General features: G+C 34.9%; 2 protein-coding genes across 3 annotated transcripts; both read right to left on the bottom strand.

Moving 5' to 3' along the window:
* Window positions 1-276: 276 nt before the first annotated feature.
* LOC110113556 (protein TOO MANY MOUTHS) lies at window positions 277-2,116 on the bottom strand. Its single transcript, XM_020846191.2, has one exon. The coding sequence runs from the start codon at window positions 1,852-1,854 to the stop codon at window positions 385-387; it is 1,470 nt and encodes a 489-aa protein (XP_020701850.1). The 5' UTR covers window positions 1,855-2,116; the 3' UTR covers window positions 277-384.
* A 3,564-nt stretch (window positions 2,117-5,680) lies between these two features.
* LOC110113576 (G-type lectin S-receptor-like serine/threonine-protein kinase At5g24080) lies at window positions 5,681-11,834 on the bottom strand. 2 transcript variants are annotated; one of them, XM_020846216.2, is made up of 7 exons: window positions 10,967-11,833; window positions 10,589-10,868; window positions 9,421-10,342; window positions 8,694-9,003; window positions 7,642-7,822; window positions 6,616-7,069; window positions 5,681-6,194 (listed from the first exon to the last, which is right to left on the bottom strand). In XM_020846216.2, exons 2-7 carry the CDS (start codon window positions 10,828-10,830, stop codon window positions 5,832-5,834), a joined length of 2,472 nt encoding a protein of 823 aa, XP_020701875.1. In that variant the 5' UTR covers window positions 10,831-10,868; window positions 10,967-11,833; the 3' UTR covers window positions 5,681-5,831. The 2 variants fall into 2 exon arrangements, with proteins under 2 accessions (XP_020701875.1, XP_028556406.1); XM_028700573.1 differs by having other exon boundaries at window positions 10,589-11,834.
* Between the last annotated feature and the right edge of the window lie 3,789 nt (window positions 11,835-15,623).

Below are 15,623 nucleotides of genomic sequence, written 5' to 3'. Positions count from 1 at the left end.
ATAAATAGAAATAAAAAGTGGTGGAAGTAATAGTGTATATGAGTTAAGTCTAGCTCGAGTCACCTTTGGATTGAGTTTGAGCTTGATTAATTAATCTATCGAGTTCGAGTTTGATTAATTAATTGAGTTCAAACTGGTTTTTTTTTTTTTTTTTTTGAAAGAGAGAAAAAGATTATGATTCAAGTAATTATTATAATGAAATGATAAAAAGAATGAAAAATTAGAAAAAAAAATAATAAAAAATATTTAATATAACAAAAACTTTTCTCTTTTTTAATGATGGTGTAGAGAATCATTTGAAGAAAATTTGTTGACGGTTAAAAGATGTACGTAACCTCCTTCCCTTTCATCACAACCTACTATATTACAATTTCAAGTTTTCTTTCAAACCACTAAAAATATAAAGAACATCACCAATAAAAAGCAGATTTGAAGAACTCCGATTGCACGAATCTCAGCAGAGGATCTCGAAACAACAGAATTCCTCCAACCACCGCCCATCCAAGCCGAGAGGTGCTTCGTCCCCACTCTCCCACTGTTCTCTTCCCCCACACGCCACATTGTCTCCGGATCGCAGTAGCTTATCCCCGCCATGGATTCCAGTCCTTCATCTCCTCCATTTCCCATTTCAAAGCAGAGCCCTGAGTTATTCGATACCTTCAGCTTCCTCCCCATCCTCCACATCATCTCCTTTTCAAAGGGAATCCTCCCAACTAGCCTGTTATCTTCCAGCCTCAATTCACTCAGCTTATCCAATCCCTTAAAACTGTCAGGAATGGAGCCGTTCAGTTTGTTTTCGTCAAGGTGTAGCACTCGAAGGTTCTGCAGCTCGCTCATGGATTCCGGTATCGGCCCTTCCAATCCCATCCCGGAAAGTATAAGCGTGTTCAGCTTCTTCATACCCGCGAAACAGTCTTCAGGAATCGTCGCGGAGATCATGGGGTTACCGCTCAGTATGAGCGATTGTAGAGAAATGTAGCCGTTTTTTGAAGAACAGGGGAGGCCGCCGGAGAGAGAATTGTGGCTGAGATCCAGCAAGATTAGATTTTGAAGGCTTTTTAACGAATCTGGAATCGAACCGATGAAGCGATTTCGGCTGAGGTCAATTTTGAGGAGTGATTCGCAGTTGGAAAGAGAAGAGGGGATTCGGCAATGGAGGAGGTTGTGATTCAGATCCAGAACGCTCAGAGTGGGAGAACTAAGCTCTGGAACAGCTCCACCGAGCTGATTACCACTCAAATCGAGAAGCTGCAGATTAATCAAGCTGGAAAAAGATGAAGGGATGGAGTAACCAAGGCGGTTTCCGTGGAGATCGAGCACGCGGAGCAAGGTGAGGTTGCTGAGCTCGGGTGGGATGGGGCCCACATGGCCGTTGTCACGGAGGACAAGAGAGCGGAGTGTCGAGCCGAGGCGGCCGAGGAAGGCCGGGATCGGCTGGGGGTTGGCGGTGAGGCAGCGGTAGAAAAAGAGGCTACGGAGGTGGGGGAGGCGAAGGACGGCAGGGGAGAGGGTGGCGCCGCCATGTGGGGCGTCGTCGCAAGTGGGGAAAGCGGTGTCGTCGGAAAGGGCGCCAAACGAGAGGGAAACGACATGATACACATCATCGGAATCCGGCATGCATTCGATGCCATGCCATCGGCCGCGACAAACATCCGGGATGGAGGCAGCCCAGGTGTTGCCGGTGGCCGCCATGATCTCATAGACGGCGCGTTGCTCATTCGGATCGGTGCGAGCTCGGCTCGAGAAACCAGTTTGGGGGGAATCAACGAGATTAGAAGAATCCGACGTCACTACTGTAAATTCTGAGAAGCATGGCCGGAGAAAGAGGAAGAGGAGGAGAACGCGGCTCCGCATTTTGAGAGAACGAGTTTTAAAGCTGGCGGGAGCGGAAGGATTTATAGGACCGTTGGGCTTTATTTGGAATGACGAAATTAGCCCTTTGCTGCGGAGGGTTTTGGTTGGTATAGTGGGTAAATTTTGTAAACTTGTAGGGGTATTTTAGTATAGTTTAATGAGGATGGGCCCGCGGGAAAATTAACTGCAGTCACGGGGATGAAATGGGAATGGGGTTTTAATGAAGTAAACTGAGGGGAGGCTTTAAATGGATTTCACGAGAATGGCGCCCCAGTATTTCATCTTCTACTGTACAAAGGGGATTTATTTATTTATTTTTTATTTTTTTAATATAATTTTGTTTTGTTTTGAAAATTTTACTTTTTATGATAAGCAAGAAAGTGTTTGTATAAATAAATGTGAATTATTTTATTTAGGAGAAGCTCTAAATGTTTTTATGTGATGTGTTGAATTCAAATATGTTTGTAAATTATATTAGAATTGATATATCATCAAAAAATTATCTTGATAGAGCATGAATCTTGAGACAAAATTACTTTGGACATTTTCAAAATTAAATCTGGTGCCATCCGAACTCCGATTTGAGTAAACTTATAGTCGAAATGAATGTCTCGAAAAGACTGGCTCAACGACACCTAATTTGAACTCAATTCGAGCACAAATGAGTCCAAATCAAGGACCCGAAGAACAATTGGAAGGTTCAAATCATAAATTGGATAAACAAATGATTTTGAAATGTATTTATAACCAAATCGAGCGGCTTGACAAGACGAATCTAACGAGCCCAAGATGGTCAAATTTTGACATCATTAAGGCACTTAAATACTTGATAAACTGTTCATGATCAAGGGAGTCGATATCGGTTGTCCATTCGAAACACTCCCAACATGCCTTGATATTCTTCCTATTTACTGGTCATGATACTCCCATAAAATTATAAATAGACCCCTCATTCTTCACTGAGGGAGAACTAATCGAGGAGGAATGAAGGAAAAGAGAAGAGAAGAAAGAAGATAAATCTGAGATTTTTCTTGCCACCAAACTCCTCATTGACTATCGTCCGGCCACTAACTGTCACCAGACTTTCTATGGACTTTTGCCAGGCCACCAATTATCGTCGGACCTATGTTCGGCTATCGATTGTCATCGAACTTCTATCGACTGCGATCTCTCTGACCACTATCTCAGGATTACGGTCTCCCAATCACCATCGTCTGACCACTGTGGCACACTCTATGATCTATATTGGAATAATTACATGTATTTTATTTTGATTATTAAACTAGAACTTAATAATAAACAACAGAAAGAAATATGATTGCATTTTATCTATAACTGCATGTAAAAAATTATGCATATTGTCTGGAGGATCCTTACAATTTTATGAAACATGTAAAACAACATAATGAGCACATAGCCCAACAAGTAACTAAAATCTTACAGCTAAAATTAATAAAAGATAAAAATGAACAATATTCTAGAAATCATATAAAAAATGTATGTATTATTATCTATAGTGTTTGTCTGTATCAATTTATCTTTCTACAGTTCATCAAATCTCAATTCATTATATCACAAGTTAGAGTATTAATAACAATCAACAATGCTAATGTCAGTAATTGTATTAGTATCATGATCAATAATGTTAAATAGTATTAATGACCGTAAATATTATTATTGTTACCACAATATCAGTATAGTGTTCGTAGTAGTGTCGGTGTCCATATTTAGATATTCAATGAGTGTATTTTAAAGGTATATTGCACCTGTATTTATGACTCTCAATCAGTCGCCTATTGTAACTCCTAATTAATATACTCCTTATAACTCCCTTTTAATCACGCGAATCAATCGCCTCAACTACTTATAACTCACAATAAATCTTCAGCTCTTTATGACTCCTAATTAATGAATTATGTGGATCAATAGAGTTATCATATCATGTATCTGATATGTATATATATATATATATAGTGAATTCTTCCATCTCCAACAATCTAATGTGCTCGTTCTAATGTATATTTACTACATCAAGCCCAAAGCCTTCCCCTTAAGGAAGGACCTCATTTGTAATGACCAATAAATACTAGTGGAATCATTTACAGTTTTCTCCTTTTCAAGATTTTTCATATAAAATTTTTTGTCTTTTATGAACACTACACCCACTCTCTTATCTGTTTGTGTGCTGAGTCTTCATGCAAAGTTATGAAGCCACATTATATTTCTCTCTACCGCCGCAAAATTTTTAGGATGCAATAAGAATTTTATTCTAAAATAAAATAAAGAAGAGTGCAAAGAATAAGAGAGAGAAGATTTTTAGATTTTATTCTCTTCTTTATTTTAAAAATACTTTTCAGGCATCAATCATAAGTTTATTTGACTATTATTTTTTTTATATTTAAAAAAAATTCTATAATGAAAAACTATTATTTACATTAAGAATAATTAAGTTACTTTTCTCATTTCAATTTCATAACCAACTTAATTAAATTCTACAGTCATCCCAATCATACCCTTAGTATACCTCAAAAAATTCTTCAAACATTAAAACTTAAACTCAACTTAAAATTCTTAACAACAAAAACAGAAAAAAAAAAAAAAATCCTCCACCAAATAAGCTGTCCAAATTCCAATTCAAATAAAGCCAAACCAGCAGAATCTTTCATGCTTCAAGTCAAGTAAATTCCCCCCCCAAATAAAAATCCTCCACCCAATGCATAGTGCATTGCATGACATGGCGCCTCCGGACCCGTTCGGCATCCGCATGTAATAATCTCTTTTGTTTGGGACGATTTTCTTAATGCTTCTTAAAGCTATTTTCTAATACAAAATTTTTAGTTTTTATACTAAAAGCTGTTTTAAGGAGTAAGAAAGTCGTCCAAAACTAAGCATTAAAGAGTACCATAAATTTCCAACAAGCATTTTTCCACTTCATTAAATTCTCAAGTTATATGTATGATTTTGATAATTCATTTTAAACATCTAGATGTTAGTTTTTACTGAAATAGAAAATTTTTATTGATGTATGTACAGATCTCCTTGAAAAATAATAAACAACATAATTTATTGGAAAAAAATTCGTAAGCACAATCGATATCCTCAATAAATTTTTAGTAAAAATAATGTCAAAATGGTATAATTTATTTGAGACGAATTCAATAAGAACTATAATTATACAGTACAACACTCATCTAAAAAAAAATCTAGTGGTTTAAATTCAATCTTAATGAAAAACTAAATTAAAATATCCTTATTTGCAAGCCACCTTAGTTTATTAGTTGGGAGCTTATGACGTGAACCAAAATATTTTGGTTTCAGGGCTTATATAAACTGTTTGACTTATGATTAAGGTTTCATTTAGGACGGCTTTTTTACTGTTTTTTAAAGCAGTTTTTTAATACAAAATTTTTAAATTTGCGACAAGAAAGATGCTTTAACAAGCAATAACAAAAACCGTCCCAAACAAAGGCTAAGATAGTTTTTTGCTACTACTTTTCCGTTGCTTTCAACAAGCTTTTGAATAAAAAACTGTTTTAGAAAGCCGTAAAAAATCTGTTACAAAAAAAGCCTAAATTTGCTCAAAATCCCCGTAGCTTGCGTGGTTAGGCTTTCAAAACAGAGATTTTGGGTTCAAAGCTTGTATATGCCGTGTGTGAGTTTTTCATTAAGGCTTCGTTTGAGATGGCTTTCTTACTGTTTATTAAAATAGTTTAGTAGTATAAAAATTTTAATTTTTATACTAAAAAACTGATTTAAAAAGCAGTAAAAAAGCCGTAAAAAACGAAGCCTAAATTTGCTCAAAACACCCCCTCCCAAAAACAAGTTATAACCTAATCTTTTTCCTGATTCATTCCTTCTTCAAAAAAAATCCAATCAATGTCAACCCAACCAAAAACCAAAAACCACAAAACACCTAATCGAACAAACCAGTTCAGTTCATTTCAAGAGACAAACTCCATTAATCTCTCTACCAACCCTTACCTTGGCGACATGGTTGAATTGCTACAGGTCGCCTGCGAGAGCCCCCGGCTCTGAACAACCGAGGAAGAAGTCAGTGCTGAAGAAGTGAGATCTTCATAAAGAAAGCCTCTCTTCATGGCATTGTACACTGTGTGAAGCCCTTCTTCGACGAATTCCAGCACAGCTTGAGGCATCGGTGGCTCGTTTATGTCCACTGAACCTTCCAACATTTTCACCACTTCTCCCATTGATGGCCTCACCATTGCTTCATCCTGAATGCACCAAAAGGCTGCACGTAGAGCTCTTAGTAGCTCTTCTTGCTCTATGTTGCCCTTCAGTCTCTTGTCTGCTGCTCTCATTGGCGTCCCATTTGTCATTTCCTGTTTAAATGGCATTTCAAAATTAAATCTTTAAAATTTTAAAGAAAATAAAGTTGTAGAAATATCTAATTTAATTCATAAGTTCGATGGTGAAAATTAGTTGAACATTTTATGAAATATAAGGGAATTTACATAAATATAATATACTTTTTATATATTTATTATCTAACATAAACATTTTTATATTTATTTTATATAATACTTAAATATTTAAATCACATTAATATTCACTTTTTTAGATGATATATATATATATATATATATGGCTGGTATTACACAAATGAAAAATATCAAGTGACAAAAAAGACTAAAGTTGAAAATAGAGAAGAAATAAACAGAGGACAGAAAAAATTTTAATTATTATTTTTAAGTTAAAATAAAATTTGAATAATTTAATTTCAAGTTGAAGAAGAGGAAGTACCTTGAAAGCAAAGCTTGGATAGAAAAACTCTTCTGCATCAAGAGACATATCAAGATTCCTCCTACCTCCAATGATCTCAAGCAGAAGCACTCCATAGCTATAAACATCAGCCTTAACAGTGATAGGCCGATTGCTTATCCACTCAGGAGCTAAGTACCCTCTTGTACCTCTAACCATGGTGATCACATGAGAATGTTCTCTGCTCATAAGCTTTGCCAGCCCAAAATCTGAAACTTTTGGACAGAAATTCTCATCCAAGAGTATGTTCTCAGGCTTGATGTCGCAGTGAATGATTCTGTTCTTGCACTGTTCATGGAAGTAGGCGATTCCTTGAGCAATGGAGGTGGATATTTGAAAGCGAGTTTTCCATTCCAGGATTCTGCTTTGATGGTTGCTTGAAAGAAAGATCCATTTGTCTAGTGAGCCATTGCTCATGTACTCGTATACAAGGAGTCTGCTCATCAGAGTTGCAGGTTTTTAGAAGGAAGACAATGAGTGACACAGTAATGTTATATAAGGATCAGTTTGTTTGGAAGAAAGTGTTTGAAAGTGAGTTTAGTTAAGTTTTTGTCTTTATCTCGTCTGTTCTATTGGAATTATTTTGTGAACTCTGATGGTGGTAACTAATTCAGTTGGTGTATATTCTTTTATTTTACTTTGAAGAATGAGAGGGATCTTAATAACATACTTGAGTTTTTTAATAAAAATTAAATTTGATCATTGATTTTTTAGACTCGGGTTTCATTTGAGACAGCTTTCATTCTGCTTTCTAAAGCAACTTTTTAGGACCAAAATTTCAAATTCAAGAAATTTTTGCTTTAGAAAACAGTAGGAAAGTTATTCCAAACGAAACCTCAATTTTGCTCTTTTGCTCATTCAGGCTTCCTGACAAAGATGACTTCCAAAAAATAGGAAACCCAATTTTTACAATTTATATCAAATAACGCAAGAATTTATTCTAAAATGATGGTCTAAATTCTTCCAAACAGTTTGATCAAAGCAAACTAATCATGATAGTACTCTTACCGATGAGATCTCTCAGAGCAGAATCCACAAAGATTGACCAAGTTCATGTGATGCATGGCACCTATGGTACTTACTTCAGTTACAAACTCCCTTTCACCATGAGGCAGCATCCTTTCAAGCTTCTTCACAGCTACCAGCGTCCCATCCCTAAGGGTTCCCTTATACACACTTCCAAATCCTCCTGCAGACGAGAAGATATAAAAAGAAAAATATGTTTAGGTGTTTTGTTAGATGCTATAAGAAATTGACACGAAAAGCTTCACAAATCATCAAAATGTAAAGATTTTGTTTTAGGGACTATTTGATAGATTGTATTAGTAGGGGAGCTTAATTCATTTTTTTTCTGCATTTCAATTTTTTGGAGTTTGATATGAAGAAAAAGAAAGACAAAGTAAAATTTTGAGGGATTTGAAATACCCCAAAATCATATTTTCCATGTATTTGAAAATCATCCAAAACAGGAATTTTTCAAATCCCTTGCTATGCTCACTCGTAATTCCTGGCCGTCGTTTGTTGTTGTCGCTAGTGCCCACCTTTGCTAGCAGACAGCTACCGCACGCCAGCGCCATCGTCACCCCTCACCTAAGTTGCCACCGTCCATCTTTGTCGTTGTTCGCACCACCCTCGTCCACATTTTAATACATATAAAATATATCATAACAAATACAAAAAAAATAATTCATGAAGCTAATCAAATAACTCACATTTCTAAAATGCAATTATTTTGAAAGCATCAAATCAAATAACCCCTTAATCATTTTCATTTCTCTCCAATGAGAAAGCAATAGAGGAACATAAAGTATTAAGGCTATGGGTTATGATCTCGATTTTTTATGCAGTTCAGTACAGTTAGCAGTCTTGTAATTTGCTCACAGGTTTCGGAGAATAAATCTGAAAACCCTCAGATCCTTTAAGCACTTCAGCAGTTGGTTTTATTATAGAATAATGCTACGCTCCCCATATATATAATCTCAAAAGCAAAATAAAATTGTATAGAGTAAAGAAAGAGAAAGATGAAAAGAATTTCAAACTTTGAAGGTAATCACCATTACCTGTTCCCAACAATCGAGAGAAATTATTAGTTGCCATCTGGAGATCATGAAAGCTGAAATACACAGGAGCTCCTGGCAGGCTTAGAGAACTGCATAATCTCTGTTGAAGTTTCTTCCTTCTCTTGATGCTGAATCCCAACAACAAGACCAGTAGCAATATGAGAGCAAAGAAACAGAACAACAACGGAATAATGATCTCATAGTGATGGCTTGAGGAACTTGAGGACTCATTTGATCTCCCTCCATTCTGTCCGGATTCACCTGATGTTTGATTTTCTCCAACCTTCATGTAAAGTGTGGAACTTGGATCCTGCAAATAGAATCCTGAACTTGTCTCAAAGATCAAAGATTGCTCAAAAATTAAATTGATTTGTGGCTCAGAACAAATTTGAATCAAAATAAATGATCTATTCCTGGCTCAGATTACGCTTGATTACAACCAGATTTAGATCTAATAGAACAAGGTCGAGAATAAATTTAATGTATATGAATTTATATGGATGATATAAATGTATGTATCGATGTAGAAATAAAAATCTATCTATTGCATGCTCCTAGGTTGAAATTGAACCAATTTTTGGCTCAAATCAATGAGAACAAGCTGGGCTAAGTACTAATAGAGATCCGATCTGTTCAAACTAGCTTATATTTAGCCCAGATTCAACCTACCTCAAGATTGAATCGAATGGCTTTGAATCAAATAATATCGAATTGTTCAAAGCCCTACCTGCAAACCCCCAAACAACATACTATTCAGAGTCCAGCAGTAAGCCTCCTCATCTACAATCCCATAAACTGAAGCAACACACTCACAGTCTGATAGGCAGTGATCCCCACATTCAGAACTTGTCGACAAACCAGTGTAATTTGCAATCGTCGAAGATCCAGAAAAGTAGTAATTGGTTTGTGGAATCATCTCCATTTTCCTCTTTGCATTACAATCTTGTGAATGTGGCTGTAATTCTGGCAAATTCTTACAGCTTGCTCCTGAGTTGTTGGTTCCATTCAAAATACATATATTATCACCACAGATTCCTGCAACTTGGCAGGGATTCGACACCGCCGCCCACAGACTCACCCATATGTTGCTACTGTTCCATTGATAAAGATGCAAGTTTCCATCCATACCAATTGAGATTCGTCGTAGCGCAGATGAACTACTAGAATCATTCTTATGCACATATACTGCACCAGCTGCTGATTTTCCATACATGATTGCGAAGTTACCAAAATTATCAAGCATGGCTACAACTTCTCCAGTTGCATTGGAGATCTGGGGGCTGGACCAGTAGGAGTAATTGGTCTGGGATTCAGGTAATGGAATGTAATCTAACGCAAGACTAAGTGATGTGTGCTGCTGAAGCATTTTGAGGGAATAGTAGCCTAATAGAGACTTCTTTGATGTCAATTCAAGTGAAGCAGTCAGTTGCTGGCCAGGAAGGAGGGTATCAGATGGATGCCAGAAGCTCTCCCATGCTGACTGATTTTCGTTGATACAGAGAAGGAAGTTGCCTGAATCAGACAGATAGGCAAATTCGATGCCATGATTACTAGTGTTTGAGCCCCAGATCAATTTGTTTCTGTCAAAAAGTTGCAGGTTTCCAGTTTGATCCAGCTTTACTGTTGCATCCTTCCCTACCAGAGATTCTCTGCAATGCTTTTCATGTAAATTTAAGTCCACACAGGAAAATTACTAAGTTCACATTTGGCAATGTGATAATAATATGAATTTGTTAAATGATCAGATTGATATGATTATAAAATAACAAATAAGATAAAACTAAATATCATAGGAACAAAAGGCACTAAATTTGATTCTGATGAATTGAAAATCATAATTATTAACAGAAAACATTGCCAAATGTGAACTATGAATGAACTTTTACTATGTGTACCTGTTAGGAGACCATACAACGGTCTGATCACCTGGAAGACCAGCATACCAAATTGCAAGAAGGAGATTATCATCTGAAGTCAAGGAAGCAAAGCCAAAAGCAAAGGTTCCATTATCAGATATCCATGATTGGTTTGAACTTGCTGAAAGCTCTGAACCTAATAGTATCCTTTCAGCTAAAGTTGCAGAGAGATTCAGAAGAGTTAGAATTAGCAGGACTTTGCTGAAGGATGAAGAAGCCATTTCTGTCAACTAAGCATAAGCAACACTTGGAGGCTGATCTGTTGTTTTGAAAATATAAGCTATGAGTCAGATTGGTGAATAATTGGAGAGAGGACAGAAAGAGAGAGGGTTAGGAGAGAGTGAAAGAGAAGCTTACAAGTGTACTCTGGTAGGTAAGCTACCATGGAAAAAATTTCAAACATCAAGAAATCCTTTAATTGTTCGGCTGTGGATCGGTTTGACAGGATTTTGCCAACGCAACTCATGAGCAAAGAATGGAAAGTCAATGGATTACTTAATTTGTTGGAAATGTTGGCCTATTCTCTTGCAAACTTTATATAAGAAAATACATTATCAAATTGATTATATTTATTTCTTGGACCTTTCAACGAAATCAGATCAATCAACTTAATTCTATATGACATATCATCATAGAGCAATCGCCAAATCTCACCAAAAAAATAAAAAACAAATTTTTGAATAGACAGATAGTAAAGGAGAAAAAATCATCAGACTGGTCGGAATAAATATTCAAAGGGATTTAAGCAAAATTCACTTTGGTAAACAATAAAAGAGAGATGAGAGAAAAAAAGAAGAAGGGAGAGTATATGATTGAGATATTCATAGTGGAAAAAATGAGTACACCTACAGTTCATATGAAGAACCGGATTACCGTTCACTTCATTTTGGTAGAGCAATTAAACTAGCACGAGAGATACATGCAATTTTATTTGGGAGTGTTGATTTGTTCATATAAGAAAGTTAGAACAAGAAAATGCCAAGAAACGTGAAATTGCGGAAAAATCGAAAACAAGCTGACGAATTTTGCAGGCGGAATTTGTACTATGAACAACGAAGATTACAGCGGATTATTTATCAGATTTTGTGAATTTTGGCATCAGATCTATGATAATTTTACTAATCAATGGCATTTTATCAGTCGATGATTTGAATAAATCGACCATATAGTCCCAAAACTATCATAATCGGCCCTGAAACCCTCCTTCCCTCCCTCTTACCACCTCTCCATCTCTTGCGTCTAGGGCATGAACTTAATTTGTTGCCGCTGAACATTTCTCTGACTTTTACCATTGTCGTTCAGATCTTTACAACCCGGTCACCGCCGCTTTGACATTCTTGAAACATGAACAAAGAGTGAATCCTGATTTTATGGATAAATCAAGTTCGTAAAAATCGGACCGAATAAAGAATAGCAAGAAGAGAAATTTACATTTCGATAGTTCGATCGGGATCAAATCGGTTGATATAATAAATATCAATTTTATTTAAATATAACATAATTTTCGTATACTAATACAATTATATAAAAAATATGACTAAAAATTAAACATAATAAATGATCATGAAATATAAAATATGAATGATTATATTTTCTTTTAATTGAAGACGTAAAGTATTGAGTAACTGATATATTCTTCGCAAGTTAACATAATATTTTTCATAAAATCTTAATTTATATTTCTTTAGCATGTGAAACTGTTAAAAATAAATAAACAAATAAAAACAAGAATATCAATTAAATGTTATATAATACAAGTAAAATAAAGTAAAACATAATAATCAAATTACATTTATATCATAAATTTACCACCCTTAAATTAGAGTTATATAATACAATAAATTCACAAATCAATATCATAAAAACAAAACACTAATAGTTCACATTCAATTATTTATATCACTTTACATAAAAAAAAAACTCATTAATCAAATCACTTCAAATCAGGAGTGGTCCCAGCCTTAAAAATTTTTTTTTTTTTTTTAAAAGTGCTTGAGCTCAAGCTCAATTAAATATATTTCATGATTAATTTAAATTAGTATTATATGATATATTTAATTTTAAAATAATCCTATAATAAAAAAATAAAAATTATAAAGAAAATAAAATTTTTAGTTTAAAACTAAGAAATAGAGCTTAATAATAAAGTCGAGCTCGAGATTTCTCAATGAGCTTGAGCATTCGAGTCGAGCTCGAGCCTACAAATTTTTTAATGAGTCGAGCTCGAGCTCAAGCTCAATAATAACTAAACAAGCGTAATTCCATTAGATAGATACTCAACTCATTTACACTCCTAGTTGCAGTTAGTACATATTTTTAAGTTGAGATTATAACTATATACTAGATCATTTAGTCTTTGATGCTCAAGATAATTTCATCTTTTGGCGTGAATATACTCAAATACATTCCAATTCCTTTCATAGCCTCATGAAGATGATGTTTGACTAAGAAGTCTAACAATTATTTTTTGTATATTTGGTACATTAGAGCTGAACATCTTCCACCATTTATCTACAAATCAATAAACATACATTGATTTTTTCAGATGTGTTTATGTAAACAAAAACGTCATAGCTTAAGTAAATATTAAAATGAAATATTAAATTTTGCTATCTTACTAGGTTGCATTTACATTGTCATTGTTAATGACATTATCTTCCCAAAAAATTTTAAATTATCATGAAAAAGCCTCACCTCATTCATTGCCCAAGATGGTTTAACACATGTTTTTATGGCCAATAAATTCAATTAGACCTTGTATAATTTCGAGCTTGTTGCACTAAATTTCCCTATCATACTGAAATAAGGGTTGAGAAAATAAACTGTTGAATGTTCTTAGCTAATTATCTCATAATCTATTTATGATACTAATGTAGGGCTTACATTTTTTTATGTTTCTAAATATCTCCTTTATTATTTTCCTAGCTTTATACATACCATCATAAAGGTATTTAAGAGAATGCTTTTCATTCACATCAATAATTCTTAACAACCTAATTATATGCACTTATAATTTTGAAATTACAAAATAGTTATTATGAAACCTTACGTCTAGAATTATTGAGGTTGCCTCCTTTCCATTCATTATCTTAAATAGTTTTGAATCAATATATGTGTTGCTAGTGATGAATGCTTGCAAATCATATTTGCGGTCATGCATACTTCTTAAGGAAAGTAATGTTACTGTAAAATTGGTTACTCCTTGTGATGCCATAAAATCTAATTAGGAAGAATCATTCATTTATCTTTTAATAAAAATCATTAGAACAGTCTAACTTTATTTATAAAAAATAAACAACATAAATAAATTCTAGAATTCAAATAATCTATATGTACATATGTATTCATTTCCAATGTGTGTGTGTATATATAACAATGCCTCAATAACATGCATTTTAGTAATCACACTAAACAAGCAAGGAATTCTGGCTTAATAGATATTTTTACATTAACGTATCAGTATTAGTAAACAGTTGGCTCAGTATACATAGTTGTCACTCTTTGCTTGTCAACACAGTAATCATCGCCTTATAACTCTCAATCAGTATCACGTGAATTAGTAGATGATAATATCAAATCACAGTATTTAAATGAATGTCCATCAATCCACCATCATGTACATATTAATTAGTCTCCAACCAACTTTAATGAATAACCAATCTTTACTTATTTTTTCCTCACACATATTATTATCACAATAATTACTCAATCGCATACTCACATTCATTTCCAATGCATTGAAATAAATAAAATATAATTAGATTAGTGCATAAAATGCCAAAATATCCTAATAGTAGGCAACACAAATACAACTTATTAAAAAATTATAGTTCCAACTTCCAAAACATTATCAAATATTGTATATAACAATATTTAAAAACTTTATTTAAACTAAAACACTATTTTTAGGTGTCAAAAAAAGATTTTTAAATTAATAAAAATCATTGCCTTTTCAAAATCACTCAATGAAAAATATCAAATAAATACTTAAAACTTTTATAATCTCAATATTTATAATTGATATATCCTCAAAAAATTATCTTGATCGGACACGAATCTTGAGGCAAAATCAAGCTGAAAACTTCAAAAATTAAATCATGGATCACATGAACTCCGATTTTAGCAAACTTATAGTCAAACTAAGCGTCTTGAAAATATGAACTCAACGACACAAAATTCCACTCTGCCCGACTTCCACGGGACGCCGAAATTCTTTACGACTTACACGGGACGCCGGAATTCTGCCCGACTTTCAAGTGATGCTGGAACTCTGCCCGACCTCCAAGTGATGCTGGAGTCTACCCGAATACCATCTAATGTGGAGTTCTCCTCGGCCGCCAACTGACGCCTGACTTCTACCTGACGCTGGACCTCAGCTCGTCGCTGGACTTCTACCTGTTGTCGGATTTTCGCCACACATCTATCCGATGCTGGATTTCTTTCCATTGCTAGACTTCTACGATACACAGTCCTTCCGACCCCTATTGCCAGACAACAATCCTTCTGACCTCGACTACAGTCCTCCTAACTTACATCGCCCATTGACTACAGTCCTTTCGACCTCCGTCGCCCGCTAAATACGGTCCTCCTGACTTACGTCGCCCACCGATTATAGTCCTTCCGACCTTCGTCGCCAGACAACTGTCTTTATGACCTCCGTCGCCCGCCGACTACGATCTTTCTGACCAAACAAACACGTCAACAATGATTATTTGTATTCCTACCATGTAATGTACTCCATATGATGTACATCAAGCCAAGACCTTCTCCCAGGAAGGGCCTCATTTGTAATCAACTGCAATGCTTGTGGATTTATTCAAATTGGTCTAAGCCTCATGGTTTTTCCCCCCTTTTTAGGGGTTTTCCACGTAAAAACCTTTGTATCTCATAATTGCTACACCCTCTCTCTTATTTGATTGCATGCCAAATTTTCGTACAAAGTTAAGACGTTAAACTTTATATTTCTCTACTGCCGCGAATACTCCAAGATGCAATAGTAATATATATATATATA

This window comes from Dendrobium catenatum, unplaced genomic scaffold, assembly GCF_001605985.2.
Source record: "Dendrobium catenatum unplaced genomic scaffold, ASM160598v2 fragScaff_scaffold_1557, whole genome shotgun sequence".
Lineage (NCBI taxonomy): Eukaryota > Viridiplantae > Streptophyta > Magnoliopsida > Asparagales > Orchidaceae > Dendrobium > Dendrobium catenatum.
This window is presented reverse-complemented; position numbering and strand designations above follow the sequence as displayed.